Below are 18,319 nucleotides of genomic sequence, written 5' to 3' on the forward strand. Positions count from 1 at the left end.
CTCTTCCATAACCTCTTTTTTACCTGCAGTTCCTGTTTGATGTTGTTTGTCATCCACTTTACATCAAATTGTGTTCTCTTCCTCACTTGTGGTATATAGCTTGCTATTGCTGCTAATAAATATTCCTTCACAAGTTCTCAAGCACTAGTGATATCTGGCCTTTCCAATTCCTCCCTCTATTGAATTGTTCCGAGTTGATATCAAAGGCTATTATAATCCCCCTGCCTTATAATTCCACATACATTCCTCTCTCTCTCCAGATCCTGCATATCTATTCATCTTCCAAGTCAAAACCACATGGTTACTCTCTCTAACTGGGGGCAGAGATGCCATCTCAGGTATAATCAGCTCTTCTGTTGCTATGGCCAAATCTAAAACTCTTGAATCTCATGCTCCTTCCATTATATGTTGATGAAGACATTTGTCTCTCAAGAATTCCATAAATTCCATTTTCTTATTACTACTTGCAGTTTCCTTTTCCCAATTTATACTGCTGTAGTTCAAATCTCCCATAACAATCATTCTTCTTGCACTTACCCCAAGCTCAACTGCCTAAACATCTCCTACTTTTCACCCTCTATGCTCCCTGGCTTGTAGCAACACCCCACTAAATATCCTGTCCTGCCCACCTCTACCTGACATCATATGCTTTCAAAACCATTAGCACTATTTCCCTCCAAATCCTCCACTCTGAGAGGACATAAGTCATCACTTATCATAGGCAGTACTCCACCACTGCATTTTCCCTTCCTATCCTGTTGAAAAATGCTATACCATGTCACTTCTATTCCTGTTAGTATATTATAGTCCATCAACCATGTCTCAGAGATTCCAATAATCTTTGAACAAGCTGATGTAGTCAGCACCACCAATTCATCTCCTTTACTCCAGATCCTCACTCCTTTATTCCAGATACTCCTGACATTGGTATAAAGAATCAAGGCATTCACTGTTTCCCTATACTTATTGTTATCTCCTCCAGACTCCACTGTATTCCCTCTTGTCCCAAGCACCAATTCCTACAAGAGGCCACCCCTACTGCCATTCATATTGCATCATTCAGGTATTTTTCTAATGCTTCCAATCACTGGCATCTAGCAGCCAATACCATCGGATCAAACCTAGTCACTCATGACGATTACTCATTTAACACTCATCTGATTGATTTTGTATGAATTTTATCATCAGCAGCTGCTGATCAACTAGGTCAAAAACAACACTCCACTATGTATTTCAGCTTGTTAGGTTTCACCTCACACAGATATCTTCAAACTCACTGCTATGTAGAAAACTGTTACCAGTATTGCAGTTTTAGGCCTCTATCCTAATCGGACTGACATCTTCCAATATCCTTAGCAACCCAATCCCTACTCTATCTTGTGTATCCTTTACATTTGATATATATATATATATATATATATATATATATATATATATATATATATATATATATATATATATATATATATACACACACACACACACACACACACACACACACACAGTAAAACCCCTTTTTTACACTTTTCAGGGGACTGATGGAAAAAAGTGTAAGTAGCAGGAATTGTAAAAAAACATTTAAAAAAGGCTAAAAGATGACTTACTGTTAGTATGTGAGTCTACATACTAGATTACAAGATTTAATAACTGAAAATAAAAGCATTTACAACTTACATTTATCTATTTAAAAAAAATCTTTAATTGTTGATTTTTTGCTTTTCGTTTTTTTTGACATAGTGCCAGATTGCTTTTCATTGAATTCAATGCTTGACCTGTTTTTTACTATCGTGTTCAAAGTGGACACAGAGAGTCCAAGATCTTTTGCTAAATGCAGAAGTGTTCCAGCATGCCAATCTAAAAGTCCCAGAATTGCAATCTTTTCTTCTACCGAAATACATTTTCTGTCTTTTTTCTCCATTTTACTAACATGGATAATCCACCACTGCAACTTGAAAGCAACTTTCACACCCTAAATTATATAGCAGAAATTCTGCAATATCAATTTGTAGTGTGATTGAAAAATCATGGTATCACTCTTCACTACATTACTGCTGCAAACATGCAAGTCACCGTGATGGCGGAAACAAAACTACAGCCGAAAGCAACATCATCTAGGAACAGAAATGCACAGATGTCAGCAGAAATCGATTCAAAAATTAGTATTGCCACCTGAGAAAAAAACGCAAACCACGGGAAATAATGTCCACATCAAGTTGTTAATGGCGAGAAAGCAATATATCGTAAGAATAGGCCTTAAGACAGGACCAATGGAAAATGACGTATATGGCTGGAAAACCTAAATTGTGGGAACGTAAAAACGGGGTTTTACTGTGTATATCAATCCACACATGAGATATTGCCAATCCTATAGCATATTGATGCTATGTGTAGGCAGAGATTGAGGAAGGAAGAATCTATTAATATTTATCTTAAAAATCTAGTGGTTAATGAACTCTTTATGGTAACAGCGCTGTACCAGAGAATAGAAGCAAATTGAATAACAGAGGAAGAGAAAGGATTGTAGGTCATTTGAGCAGAGCCTATTCATTATCTTTATAAAGTGGAACACTTTACCTTCTTTCCACTTTCTTAGAGATGTTGTTGCAAGACTTATTAAACAGTTATGCGAAGGCCACCACTTACTAGAACATTTCCTTAACATGTGGTGGTGTTTTCAAATCCTATTGCCTTATTGAGTCATGCTTATTTAATTCTTCACATACCTCCTGCTGTTCATATGTAAGCCACCCTCTTCCATTTCTTCTACACTTGAGCTTCTCATGATTTCACTCTGATGAGGATGAAACATACTGTATTGAATAAACTTCAGCAATGGTAACAGCGCTGTACCAGACTGTAGAAGTAAGATGTGGCAAAGTGGATGTGCTTGATATATACATAGCCAGCCTATATGTACAGTGATGAATCACATTACACGTTTAGCCACTGTGGTAATTACTTAGTATATGGTTCAACCAGTGTTCAGTTTTCTTCCCCTTCAGTAGTGTGTTGTTCAGTAGTTTATTGAAATAGTGCACTTGAACTTAACTTTGTAAGAGGAAAAGAGTGCAGTAAAAGTTACCCAAAAGAGTAGCTGTAGAAAATTAGCATGAAATGCTTTCTTTAAAAAAAAAAACTAAAAAAAAAACTTGTCAGTTGTGGGAAGTTTTCTCACTTGGTTATAAACTGTATTTGTACATGAGAAGAAATTATATTCTTGTTTTAATCCTTATCCAAATGTAAGCAAATAAAGTTTGTATGTAAAGTATTCCGAAGCAGTGTTAAAAGAAGCACTGGAGAATTCGGAAGATGGAATAAAGATTGGAGGTAGACAAATATTTGCAATAAGATACGCAGATGACAAGGCATTATTATCCAATACTAAAACAGGACTACAACATCTGTTGAACAGATTACTGGAATCCTGTATCAATTATGGAATGAAAATTAACATCAGAAAAACAAAGATAATGAAAATAGCAAGGAAAGAGGCAAATATGGATATCAGAATAAGTGGGGAAAAATTGAATCAAGTAAAGATGTTTAAACATCTAGGAAGTGTTATTAGCAGTGATGGAAGGTGTAAAAGTGACATAAAAGTAAGAATAACGATGGGAAGAGATGCCTTTAATAGAAAATGGAATTTATTCAGAAGTAAAATGGATAGAAACCTAAAGAAAAGACTAATAAAATGTTATGTGTGGAGTGTTGCCCTCTATGCAGCTGAAACTCGGACATTGAAGAAAGAAGAAAAGAAGATTTTGGAAAGCTTTGAGATATGGATTTGGAGAAGGATGGAAAAAATCAAATGGACAGATAAAATAACTAATGAAAAGGTCTTAAAAAGAGTAGAAGAAGAAAGAAGTCTGTTAAGGAGGATAAAAAGAAACAAGGGAAACTGGATTGTACATATTCTGAGAGGGAATGGAATCATCAAAGATGCCATCGAAGGAAACATAGATGGAAAAAAACCCAGAGGAAGAATAAGGAAAACAATGCTGAATGGAGACAGGTGCACAACCTTGAAAGAGAAGGCTCAGAACAGAAGAGAGTGGAAGGAAAGTTTCTGCTACTAAAAGAAGAACCTGCTCAATTGCAGAATACTCAAGAAGAAGAAGATGTCAAGTATCTTCATAACTATGTTATATGTTATTTGCATATAGAGGCTGTCAATTTCACATCAATTGCCTTAGTATCCTATAATGCAAAGCACACTTCCTTTTGGATATGTATATTGCTATTCAGTTTGGGAAGAGTTACTATCTGGACTGGTTTATTCATTCTCATCAATGGAAGCCATACCCAGCAACATACCTAGGTTAACTTAACTTCTTTGGCAGATGAACTCAGTCCTTGACTCTTAATCCCTTCATCTGTGCTAGCAGTCGTGAGTGGGAGGTGAACACTTGGCTCACTCCTTGTGAGCTTTTAACGGTTGCTGGTCTTGTCTATTAGAATGGATTTTGATCTTCTGTATTTTGAGAGGTATTGAGAGCTGTAGTTAGCAGCTTGACAGATTAGTTGGTTGGGAAAGTTGTTGGTAGTTGTAAAAAACTTTTTGGCAGCAGTTTTTAGGAAAGATCATGTGTCTGGTATATTGGTATTGTGATGCAGCTTATGGTTCCTGATGAACCAGGGGTGTTGAATGCTATTTTCAGGCATTTATTTTGTATTGTCTGTAGCTTCTTGATATTCATTTCAGAAGTGTATGTGTTCCTAAGCTGGTGAGGTATAGGTTGTTTAAGTGGCTATTCCTTTTTTTGGAGGGGATAGACTTGGATAATAATTTGGCCAACTTTCTTGTTGATGATATTGTGTGCATCCTGATGTGTACGCCTTTATCTAGTTGAAGATATCAGAAGTCTGTAGAAGCCATATGTTTTCCCATATACAAGCAGTAAAATGGTGTATCATCATATTATTAATCAGAGGAAGTTTCTCATTTTTCGTAAAGTATATTACTTCACAAGAAGTTATATTATTGTTTTCATCATTATCCAAGTGTAAGCAAACAATTAATGATCAAAACTGTTTGGGTAGCGACAATTCTCATAGTACATAGCAGTATACACATCCAAAAAGAAGTGTTTTGCATTATGAGATACTAAGGCAGTTGATGTGAAGTTGACAGCTTCTTTAGGAGATTAATCATGAAGATACCTCATGTGTAAACTTTATTTGCTTACACTTGGCTAAGGATAAAATAAGAATAACTTCAAATATAATATACTTATTCTCATGTTTCCTCTAAGCTGCACACACAGCAGCAGCTGTTGCATATCTGTACACGAGACTCAGTCTCTTGCTCACTGTTAGAAATGATGTCCTCAACTATCCAAGTGTGCTTTTGTTATAGTATTCACAGCAGTAGATCAGTAGTGCGTGATTTTTAAAAATTTTAAGAGTGATCCCTCTAAGATGTCAAAACATACAATTCAATTTTCTGTGCAAGGCAACTATGATGCCATTAAGAAAGTGAAAGCCACAGAAAGTTTACACGATTAAATGAATTGGAACTATGTATGTTTAGATTTTATGTACATTTATGTATTCCGTTTATATATATATATACCAGGGGGCTTCAACCCTTGTCACCTATGCGCCCCTCCCCCCCGAGTTCCGGAATAGTAGACCGGTTCTCCTTGAATTCTGATGACTCAAATTTTGAAGACTCGAAATGGGGAGTTCCCCCTCCCCCTGAATTCCGGACTGGTAGCCAGTTCTTGAATTCTGATGATTCGAATTTTGAAGACTCGAAAGGGGAGTCCCCCCGCACCTATGGCCCCCCAACTCCCCGATTTCCAGACTGGTAGGCTGGTTCTCCTTGAATTTTGATGACTCGAATTTTAAAGACTCGACACTCAGGGTATCCCCTGAGTTTGAAAACATTTTAAATAACTTGACAAAAAACGTGACCCAAAAACGTTACATAAAAAGGCTTATCATTTTATATTATAGGGTAGATATATATTTATCCCTCCCCCCACAGACATACAAGAGCCTATAGCACATCATTGCTATGTATGAGGTGTAGTTGAGGGATGAGAAAGAAAAAAAAAAAAACCTATAATAATAAATAATAATTGAATAAATAAGAAGTTGAATAAGAATATTTAATTTCTCAATTTTTTTATATAATTTTGGGAGCATGTGTTGTGTTCACCCCCCCCCCACACACAACCTAGGGTTGTTCTGCCAATCTAGTTGCTGCTCAGAAGACATAATGACTTGTGTATTTGTCTCTTTGGCTTAGAGGGAACATTTCTTATTGTAATTAATTTTCATTAATTACAATCAGTTTATGGAAATGTGAAGACATATAGTAAATCAGTCAGTATTATGAATATTTACAATTTATGAATATTGAGTTTTCAAAATCTAAAAAGTGTTAGTTGCAATCTTCTCAACATCTTTCTCTTTCTCTCTCTCTCTCTCTCTCTCTATATATATATATATATGTATATATACACATATATGTACACAGTCATCCCTCGACTTACGTCCGTTCAAGTTACATCTATTCGAAGATATGTCCGTGATTCCATAAGGGAATAAATAACATTTTCGACTGTACTTTCGAACAAGATGCAAGCGAGTATAAAGTAAAAACGTTTCTATTTAGCAACAGTGCGCCATGCACAGTATCAACAACACATTCAGCGGCAACCTCCCTCGGCAGTCTGCACGTGTCTTCAACAGTTCCTCTGTTGATTTTATGTTTGAGAAATAGGCTATTTGTATATTTGTCATTAAATTTTTCATGATATTTTGTGCAACATGGCCCTTACATGTCTAACCAAAAAACCTAGTGAAGAATCACAGAAAAAGATGCGCGCAATTGATCTTGAAACTGGTAAGCCCATCAGTGTGATTGCACATGACTTTGGATGGTTTCATTCTATAGTGATGACCATTTTGAAAAATGAGAATAAAATTATAGAAGGTGTGAATGGATCTGCTTCCATTAAATCGGCGATAGTGACGAAGCAACGAAAAGGTCCTATCGTTGAAAGGGAAAAGCTACTTGTATCATAAATAGAGGATCTGAACCAAAAGAGCATACCCCTTAGCACTAGGGCCATAACCGGTAAGGCACTAAGTCTCTTCAACATGTTGAAGGAGAAAGCAGGGCCCGATTATGACTATGAATTCAACACTTCTTCCAGTTAGTTCATGAGATTCAAACAGCGTTTTGTGCTGCATAATGTGAAAATGTATGGTGAATCTGCAAGTGCCGATGAGAAGGCTGCCAAGGAGTTTGTGGAGAGATTGGATAAAATTATTACAGAGGAAAATTATTTGCCACAGCAGATCTTTAACATGGATGAGACTTCCCTGTGTTGTAAACAAATACCCGAGCAGACATTCATCTACAAAAAGCTAAAATCTATGCCTGGTTTCAAAGCTCTTAAGGATTGTATTATGATTCTGTTAGAGGGTAATGTGGCTGGATATAAACTGAAACCATTTGTGATATGGTTCAATGAGAATCCACAAGCCTTCAAAAACATTAGGAAGCATACTCTTCCAGTTCATTATCTGAGCAATAAGAAGTCGTGGATGACTCAAAAATAGTCTGTGGATGCTTTAATCAATTGGTATGGGAATAAAATGGAAAGCTATTATGTGAAAGAAAATGTAGAATTTAAAATTTTATTAATTCCAGATAATGCTCCAAGTCATCTCTTATGTTTGTGATCTTCACCAAGTTCAAGGTCATGTTTCACCGTCCAAATTTGGTCGCTGAAAATTGATCCAATCAATGGATCAGGGAGCTCTTGCAGTGTTTAAGACATTATTTACAGAAAACTTTTTCCCAAGCCATTTCTGCCACTGAAGGAAATGATCACTCATGCAATTCTGGAAAGCATTCAATATTTATCATGCTAATTGTAAACATTAAAAAGATTTTGAAGGTTTGAAAAAAATGAAGATCTTTGTAAATTGAGTGAAGAAATAGTGGGCCTAACAAACAATCTGAATCTCGAAGTGAATGACGACGACATTCTTCAACTCATAGAAGTCTCTTATGTTAACTAACAAAGAATTGGTCGAACTGGAGGAACAGCGTGTTGCAGAAGAGTAAGAACGAGAAAAGGAAGTTGGAAAAGAGAAACAAGAAGAGGTAGTTAAACAATTTACAGTGAAGGGTCTTGCAGAAATGTTCTCTGCTGTTAGCGATGTTCTCAAAATGGCTGGAGACATGGACCTCAATGTTGAATGCTACTTATTAGTAAAAAGGAAAGTACGTGATGTGTTTGCTTGCTGTAAACAAATTTATGGTGAAAAGAAAAGGAATAAGCAAAGCGTATTGGATATTTTCATAAAAAACAACAACAACAAAGGTTACACCAGAAGAGTTGCACCCTGGTCCTTCACATAGGGAAGGTAATGAAGATGTGATTATGGAGGAAGATTTGGGATTATTCTCCTGTTTTATAGTGGCAGTAATGCACAGTACAGTTTTATGAGGTTTAAAAAATTAAAATGATATACTTATTATGGTTAAGTCCCTAACCCCTATAACTCTGTTCATTTAATGTATCGACTTAAGTCCTGCCAGATGGAACAGAACCCTGACGTAAGTTGAGGGATGACTGTGTATGTACACACACACACACACACACACACACAACACACAGGGGGAAAGAATATTAGTGATAGGAGTGATGGGAAGTTGACATTGGCATCCCCTGCTGCAGAGCAAATGTACCGAAATCAAATGCAGATGGTAAATAGACAAACATTGGGTCTTCCCAACAGTCTATCGCAGCCGACAAACATGGGTAAATGTGGCAATCTTAGTGACTCTGATTGTGGATGTATTATTGGCGCAAGACAGATGGGTCATTGCATCATCCAAGTGATAAGAACCCTAGGGTTCTCGAGGGCAACCGTATCAAGGGTCTATCATGAGGTATACCACCATCAGATGGATGTACCAGCACCCAGTGAGCAAGTGGTAGCCGACCACACCACATGCCATTGATGACTGGTGTTAATGTAGACTTTCCAGGCTTGTACAGACCAACTGCAGGGCAGTGGCAGCACAGACCACACCCAGTTTCAATGTCAGAGGTCCAGGCAGCATCATCAAGCAAACAGTATGGCATACCATGGGCTATGCCATACTGGCACCCTAATTGTATACCACTTGACAGCTCGTCATCAGGCATTGCACTTCACCTGGTGTCAGGACCATGAAAACTGGACAACTGTAGTGGACCAAAGTCATGGTCTGATGAATCCTATTATCAGTTGTACTGAGCTGATGGGACGGTGCAAGTGTGCCATTGACATCATGAGGCCATGGCCTTGTCATGTCATGTTAGTTCTGTTCAAGGTGGTGGTGACTCTGTGATGGTTTGGGGAACCTTCTCATTTGGGGAAACAGACTATGGAAAATAAAATATAATATAGAAGTTATGGAAGTCCTCCCATTCAGTACCATAGTAGTGCCAAAGGACACGAGACTGTGATTTGGTTTCATCAGTCTTGTGATCTTGTGCATATTGGATGCAGGAGGGATAGGTGTTTTATCCATTTATGAGAATTATAGCCAATGGCTTAAAAAAAAAAGTGTTGCAAAGGTATATCTAAGGTCAGTGGCAAGGGCTGTATCTTGTTTGAACAAATAGCCCTGATTCTGTGTATATGTGTTTTGTGGATGCCATACTGTTGAGATGGGTGATTGCTTATGTTAGTATTTCCAGTGGATGCTGTTTTCCTATGAACAGAAAAGGATAATGAACCATTTGTAGTCGTGCAGTGTGTTTAGGAAGAAGAGACAGTTGTTAATTTCTTTTTCTATAGTGAAGCATATTTTTTAATTTTAAATTTAATTTTTTGGTAATTTTTTTTGTCCAAGATGTAACTTTTTTTAATGAGATATATATATATATATATATATATATATATATATTATTTTCAGATTTGAATGTTGGTTGCCTGAATGCACCAAAAACATAACTAGTTTGTCTAGGCCCTGCATGCACATCATATACATAGCATAGCTATGTATATGATTGTGCTAGAAATTCCATTGGGAATGGGGAAAAGGGGGTGGGGGTATCCTATTGTAGTCTCATCTATTTGTATATATATATACAGGTATCCTTTGATATATGCAGTTAATTAATCCTTGATGGACACTGCATATATCAAAACCACATAATTCAATGTTAAGAATTAATGGGAATAATTGTAATGAATCCTGCAAAATATAAAAATTTAAACATGATTTATTTTTTAAGGTGACATGTATTTATATATTTTATCTATACATATTTGTTACATAAAAACTTATCTGAATATTTATTTTTTATAAAAAAAACATCTAACGTAAATTGAACAGTGGTAGCTTTTTTTTTCTCCTCCAAAATTTTACTCTGCATAGTCAAAGATGCAGATGCAACTTTGCCTTGTTTGCGGTACTCAGTCGCTTTGTTTAAAATGGCTTGTATAGTTGATTCACCAAAGCCCAGAGCTCTTCCGGTGTTTGCTTTGCTTTCATCATTATCAAACCTTTTAATAATGTCAATTTTAGTATTAAAAGTAATTAGTTTTTGCTTATTACGCTTTTTCGAGGCCATGGTTACGAAGGGAAATGCTTTACATAATTTGAAAATTACATGATATCCGGATAGGCCGTAAGCATACACTATAATACATACACTTATACGTCTGTACGCACCACTCTCTGCCGATAAATTGAAGCACTGAGACTGAGTTACCAATGTTGGTGCACGACTCGTACCACGTGATCTGATCGGTTACATTGACCAAGTCCAATGCTTTGCTTATTTTCAAACTTCTTGGGCCACACTAATCAAATTTGATACTGCATATATCAAGTTTATGGTCACAATTTTTTGTGCATTAATCAAAGCCGCATATATCAAGGGATACCTGTATTTTATTTCCATAAAAATTAATCTGGATATATGGTGAATTTGAGTAATTCAGGTACGTTGTGGGAAATGTGGCTTATGTGGTTAAGGAACTCTGTGAGTAGTATATTTGGTAAATAGTAACTTAATATCAGATTTGGCCATGACATCTGAATCAGAAAGGTTCATATTTTTTGTTAATATTCTCAAGTGAATAGAATTTTATATAATTAGAATAAGTATGTCTATGCTGTCAACTACTAGTGTGGGGAGGGAGATGTAAGTTTGTGACATTTTGGGGTCCCATGTATCTGATTTGGCATGGTAATTTAATTTTTTGGTAATTTTTTTGGCAAAGATGTAACTTTTTTTAATGATGTATATGTATATATATTTTTTCTTTTGAGATTTGATAGAATTCTGTTCTTTAATCTGGTATGTAAAGGAGTGTTTTAGAAGATAGTTTATTTTTCATTAGATAAATAATCAGCAAAACATAATGTTTTACTAATGATTTCATAATTATAGAAAATATTTATTAATAATTATAATTACTATACTTATTATACTAATTATAGGAATAGATCACTTTCTAAAACAATTACTTAAATAATCAGTCGTGGCAATTTTTCTTATTTAAGCACACAGGTTCGGTTATTTTTGAGACGGTGCAGTGGTCAAAGATCAGGCGATAGTTTTAAACAAACAAACAAACATGTTTATTTTACCTTAAGTAACTACACAATCCAATATACAATTGAACAATTTCTCTCTGATGCCTATCTTGAACTCAAATCGTAACCTTACAATTTAGACCAGCTATTCACAATGCTTAATTAACTTGCTTTACAAAATCTAGGCATTTATTTGTCTGTTACAATTTACATCGTTGGCTAACATTCTTCCTAATATATACTAGTTATCTTTCAGCCTCAATTATCTCTCATAGCGACTATATAGTTATTTTAACAGAGCTATGTTCAGTGGACATACAATTCTTAATCATTACCTCAGCAGTAATACGATAGAATCTATTCACAAATTTGCAGGAACATATACAGTCCTACCAGCTTTGAAGATTTGTGGTGGTCCTACTGACTGCATTCTATACACTAGCTTTCGCTGAGTGGCTTTTGGCAGTTGTCCTGCTGTTGTCCTCTTCCGGGAATTGTGGCATGGCTTGCTGCTGTGTATCTGGTTGCATGGGGCTCCTTTCTGTTACCAAAAATTTATCTCCGAAGAATAATCTGTCTCTCCTGTTTCTCCCCATGCCTAGGGGTCACGCTCCATTGAAATCTCGGAAGTCCATTAGGGCCAACGAACTTCAGCAAGACAAAAAACTCGTGGTTTTTCTTTGAGGTTCTCAAGACCTCTTTTATACGATTCCCAAGTTCCTTGTTTTAGGGTCGGAGACCCCTGAATCTTGACGTCACTGTTGTCTTTACCTTCGGTTTTTGGCAGCAAAATCTCCACATCTGAATGACACTCAATACCTTTGTTCACTTTCAAGTCGCCAACATAATCTTGTCTAATCCTCTTAACTTGAGGCAGAAATACTTTAACATTCTGTTACTCTTAAAATTTTATCCCAAAACTTAATATTAAATCGATGTAGTGTACAATTTTAACCTTTACAATATTTTATAATTTTTGAACAATTCTATGTCATTCTTTTTTTTCAGTTACTTATACAAGTTTACAATCAGTATTTCACCGTTAATATACAGTAATGTACAATTTTGTTCCTTTCACATGATTTGTGACCTCTGTAAAATCGATGTCAAAAATTTTTATAAAATTTTACCACATTGAATTTTACAGTATATATATTAGTATATGGCCTGGTTGGCCAAACGGTTAGATATTTGCTTTCCAGCCAAAAGGTTGCGGGTTCGAATCCTGCCATGGGCATGGATGTTTATGATTATCTGTGGAAGTACTAGTGGTGCTGGCAGGTGGTAGATGGCATTGGTGTAATTGGTGGATTGAGACAGAGATATAGAGTAGGTATCCTCCCTCGATGAGTCTTTGGATTCTCTGGAGGTATCAGGTAATGTTATTATTATTGTAGTTATTTAGTGGAATTATCGTGTTTGTGCATTTAGTAACAATTGTACAATTATGTTAGTTTTTAATAGTCTTAAAATGCTACCAAAAACTTGCCAATATTTAAAGCACAAATGAACATAGTTACTATGAGAGAATCTTTATCCTGATGAGCAGAAATGATATTGATAATATAACTGAGGATAATCTGATATTGGAAATATCCACATTAAAAGAAATTATTGGAAAATTGACCAGACAATTGGGAAAAGTGGAAAAACGTTTAAAGAAACTTAGAATAAGAAAAATGATCAGAACAAGAAGAAGCACGAAAGCATTGAAGGTAATAATAATAATAACAAGGTAAGTAAGTTAAAATATAAGAAAAAATAATAATGGTATGCTGATTAAATCATAAAATTTTGTATACTTGCTGATAGAGTCACTACTTTTAGCTTCTTGGGGACAAAAGTTAAAAATATGAAAATGTAATAGAAATACAGGAAAGAAAATTAAAAGAGATTGCATCTCTTGATAGAAGTAATGATTTAAGTATCAACAAATATAGTATGAGAGTGGATATTAAAGGTCTGTTTGAAGAAGTGAGAGAGTAAAAACTGTTGGTTTGCTACTAATGTATGACAGTGTTTGTCTTCCAAATGCTTGTCATATTTTGGTCACCATCCTGGTTAGCCAGGTGGACAGCATTACTGCTTTCCAACCTGTAGGCTATGAGATCAAACCTACTGTTGCATTAATGTTTGGAAATGTCTTTCCAAGGTGATTATGATTGCCCAATGTGTGACCAGTGCTCTTTTTATTTGGAGAAGTGATGCATCTTGAAAATTGTCAGTGTTGGTTTCTCGAGTAGAATTTCTGGTATATGTAGCCAGTATAAATTGGAGGAATGTGATTCTCCCAAGTCAGTGCAACTGTGTACAGGTGAAATGGGTGCGAGAAGGGAACTAATGGAGTTCGAAAGAAGTGTTGTGATAGGATGCCATGTTGCAGACATCTGTTGGGAAAATTGTTGACAAATTGGGCCATCCCAGGTCAACAATCAGTGATATCATACTGAGATGTTAGTGCAAAGAATCATCCAAAGTGTTACCCACAGTGGATGACCCACCACATATACTGGATGTGACTGTAGGGTGCTAAGAAGGATAATATGTAAAAACCACTATTTGTTGGCTGATATGTCGAATGCAGAGTTCCGGGAATTGACTGGAACACAAATTTGCTTAAAACATTCAGAACCAAGGATCACAACATGAGTTTCCATGGTAGGACTGTAATATGTAAGCCCCACATTACCTTAATCAACATCATCTTCAGTGGTGCAAAGAGGGTGTACAGTGAGACATGAAAGCTGTGTGGAAAGATGGACAGGTGTGGTGATTTCCCTGTGAATGTATCTTACCAGAGTGCATAACCCCCACTATGAAATTAGGAGGTAGCGGTGTGACAGTATGGTTCTGTTTTTCTGGTTTCACTTCAGATCTATGTTTGGTACCATGATCATTGAACGCCTAGAGGTATCTGAACATTTTGGACAATGCAATGCTTCCTACTTTGTGGTGTTTCTATGGAACTGACCATTGTCTCTTTCAGCAAGACAATGCGCTGTGTCATAAGGTTGCTGCTGTAACTGCATGGTTTATGACATGAATGTCACCACACTTGACTGGTCTCCCCAGAATCCTGATCTCAACCCTATTGAACATCTATGGAATGAACTGGAGCATCGGGTGAGGTCAAGAGACGTTGCTTCACAACAGTCCAGGACCTCATTACATGCATACTACATGAAGAATGGTCCAAAATTCCCATTGGTCACTATCATATGCTTGTGAAAAGTATACCTTGATTACTGCAGTCATCACAGTGAAAGTAGGTCCTACATCTTATTAAGGTGGGTGCCATGGCTCTTTGTTCCTCATATTATGGTTGTTTGTTGACTTTTCCAACAAATGTACTCTGCATGTTTCTGTGGTTTCTAATCTTTCATGAGTGAGATTATAAAGCATTTCATTGTCACCTTACCTAACACTTCAGTCTCCTTAAAACATGACCATATCGGACCAAGGCTAAAAATTTGCTCCAACAGTTAACGCTGCTCATGGAACTCATTTCTTTACCACATATTTTTAGTCACTGGCTGCACCTTCTGTAACATACACTAGTATCCAAAACCTAAGGACAAACACTATTTCTGAAGATTACCTGCAAATTCAGATGAATCAGCTTGCAGCAATTTGTATAATTGATGATTTCAAGTAGAAAGCGAGTACACATTCAAATTTCAAATTGCACACAAATGGGTTATGTGGTAGCACTCAACAGGATAAAGGCAAAAGGTTGGGTTGCACTAAGGGAATTGTGTTTGAAGGAAGCTCTTTTCATGAAGGAATAAAAATGTGGGTGTCTAAGACATCATCTAGATTTCATTCAGAAGAATTATTGGAAAGATTGAAGAAGCCTGTGGCATTACTGATGATGCCAGAGAGTTTGTAATTTCACATAGCATTGTATCCAGGCTCTGAGCAGCATTTCAAACCATTGGAATGTGTTCCAGACATTTGCTAGGAGGGACCCTTTCTCTACTATGGAGCATGAAGGCAGACTTTTGGTTATAACAGGTATAAATGTAATTGATGCACCACGACAGGTCAGCTTGTAAGTCATCTCCATTCAAGCACAGGTATGCAGATATCTTAACAAACTGTGGCAAGATGTCTGAGACAAGGAGGCCTATGTTCCCAAAAGCCTGTAGCCTGCATCTTTTTATCCACGGCTCATCATAGAGCACGTTTTCTCAGGTGTTATATCCATGAAAATTGGACAAGACACCAATGAGTTAACATAATCTTTACAGATGAGAGTCATTTTGGTCTTTCCTCCAATTCTTGATGACTGGCATGAAATGATACTGCTTCCATCATGAGAATGTTCTTTCAAGGGATAGATATGTCAGTACTGGAGTCATGGTGTGGGAGGCATTATGCTTGGTGGATGCACTGAACTACAAGTGCTGGAAAAAGGGACTATGACTGATGAACAATATTGTAACCAAGTTCTTCATTGTCATGTTTAATTGTTTCATGGTGCTATAGGTGAGGATTTTATTTTTATGGATGACTGTGCTACATCACATTGTACACAAACAGTGGAGATACTTCTGTAGAGGATGTTAATCGGATTGAGTGGCCAGCATGTTCCCCAGATCTCAACACATTTGGGATGCAATAGGGAGACACATTGCTTCTTGAACTTTCTCTCCAGAAAACAAAGTCTTATCCTTGCTGTGCAGGAGGAATGGGCTAGTTTGCCTCAAGAACTCCTGAATCACTTGGTGCTAAGTATGGTATGGTATTGTGAGAGCTGCATCTCAGTTCGGGATGGGTATATTCCATACTGAAATGACTCTCCACATAGTTTTCTGAAGCACTGTCTGTCCCTTACTGTATGTGTTGGAACATGCATACAGTAATGAATTTATCATTTGTATTCTGGTTTACCAATTATATTTAACAGTTGTGAAGTTATCAAAAACATCTGATATGTGTAATTAATTGCTAATAGGCTTTTGTTGTGTAAAACTTTTATGTACCACTTACCCTGATGTTGTAAGTCTTATGATGGACGAAACTTGTTGGGTTTTAATTGCTTATTTTTAATAAACTCCTTATTATAATGTGGTCTCAATACTGAAACCTTCCCACAGAAATCTATTTGTACATACTTACGGTATGCTTCATTTGCAAATGGATGTTGTCCAAATACTTATTTCAGCTTTGCATGTTCATTATGTTATGCTTGATTGATATAAGCTAAATTATATTCAGATAATGAATCATTTATCATACTAACTATAGTTTTTATTTAATTGAAAAAATATAAGTTATTTTATAACCTTACAGTTTTTAATTTATTCTTTTCTTTTCATATAGAATTCATAGTCTTCGCAGACTCTATAAAAGCTTAAAGTATACAAATGTATTGCCATCTCATCATCAGGAGGTGTTGAAGAATTATAAAACACATTTAGAAAAAGTTCGTGTTGGGATTGAACATAATTATGAGATTATTAAATTGATGATAAAGGACATAGCACATATGTTTGAAAATGCAGACCACACAGAAGATGTTGTAAGTAAATATTTTTAAGTGTATTTATTTTGGTAATATGTATCTATTGTTCTAACAGGATGCTTCCTTTGGGTCTTGAAAATGCTAATTTATTATTGTTGATATTATGCAGGCTCCTCCAGGGAGTCAAGGCCTGAGGGAGGATCTGAAGTCATGCATGCCTGTTTACTTATATCTTTCTTTTGAAACATTCAAGATGCACCCATAATATCCACCAGTTAATTTCATCCACCATGCTTGCACCTCACATGCTTCCTAACCACACCCTTATTCAACTTCCAAGAATGACACATTTTGCTCCTCCCACCTGACATGAACTGTGAAATCTCACTTCTGTAAGCACTGTTAGCTCCATTTATCAACTTTCATGTTTCTGTGTTATCTCCTTTCTTCCATCTGTTCTTCATTTGAAGAACCAATTTCTTCAGTCTGTCTTCATATGCACATTGTTATAGGCCACATTTCTTCTAGGTTATCCTCTGTTTGATCTTTCATTTGTTTCCTCATCTCCTCTAAACTCAGGCGACCATATCAGTTATTGTAAGTAAATTACATCTAGAAGTGTATGAAGTGCCATGTGCTTGTGACCTGACTTACCGTTTACTGACAGGAAGATCTTTGATATCCTCCTTGGGGAACATAAGAAATGCATTTGGCACCATCATTATTATGGGCTGCTGGGACTACCACACCCCTTCACACAAGATCAGATAGAAGAAAACAAAAGTGCTATATATATATATATGTCATTACAAGTCAGAGGGACTGTTTTTTGGAATCTGCAGTAGTTTTAAAATGTTCCGCAAACCTCAACAAATATTGCTGTATCAGTTTGCCAATCTTGGAGGCAGTCATTTTAAGATCAAATAATACTTGTTACTCTCTCTCTTTATCCAACAGTAAATGGCACCATTTAACACTTCAGTTCTTTGTAGTGTATTACAATTTTAAGCTATTCCCACTATTAATTAATTGTTGTTTGCACACTGTGACAAAGTGTTTGTGCTCTGAAGATGCTGGGTATAATATCAGCAAATAAGTAAATATATTGTTTATTTTCTCATTATGTTGTGAATTAAAACATTATCGAAAGCTCAACATATATCTAAATAACCGAAATATTTTATTAAATATTAATATTTAGTTATTTGTCTGTCTGTAGTTTGTTCTCCATTGTGAATACAATAGATGTTTTCCTAGTTATTGCTTATTTTCATAGTTATAATTTTTAT

General features: G+C 36.1%; 1 protein-coding gene across 1 annotated transcript in view; it reads left to right on the plus strand.

The window, feature by feature from the left end:
• LOC150101166 (protein-L-histidine N-pros-methyltransferase CARNMT1) overlaps positions 1 to 18,319 on the plus strand; it is a 153,822-nt gene that overhangs the window by 14,289 nt on the left and 121,214 nt on the right. Inside the window, exon 2 of the mRNA XM_090402181.1 lies at positions 16,889 to 17,087. Coding sequence (XP_090258307.1) covers positions 16,889 to 17,087 — 199 coding nt within the window. The remainder of the gene's footprint in view (positions 1 to 16,888; positions 17,088 to 18,319) is intronic.

Source organism: Typopeltis vanoorti, chromosome 12 (assembly GCF_054136105.1).
Source record: "Typopeltis vanoorti isolate ZY-2024b chromosome 12, IOZ_Tvanoo_1.0, whole genome shotgun sequence".
Taxonomy (NCBI): Eukaryota; Metazoa; Arthropoda; class Arachnida; order Uropygi; family Thelyphonidae; genus Typopeltis; species Typopeltis vanoorti.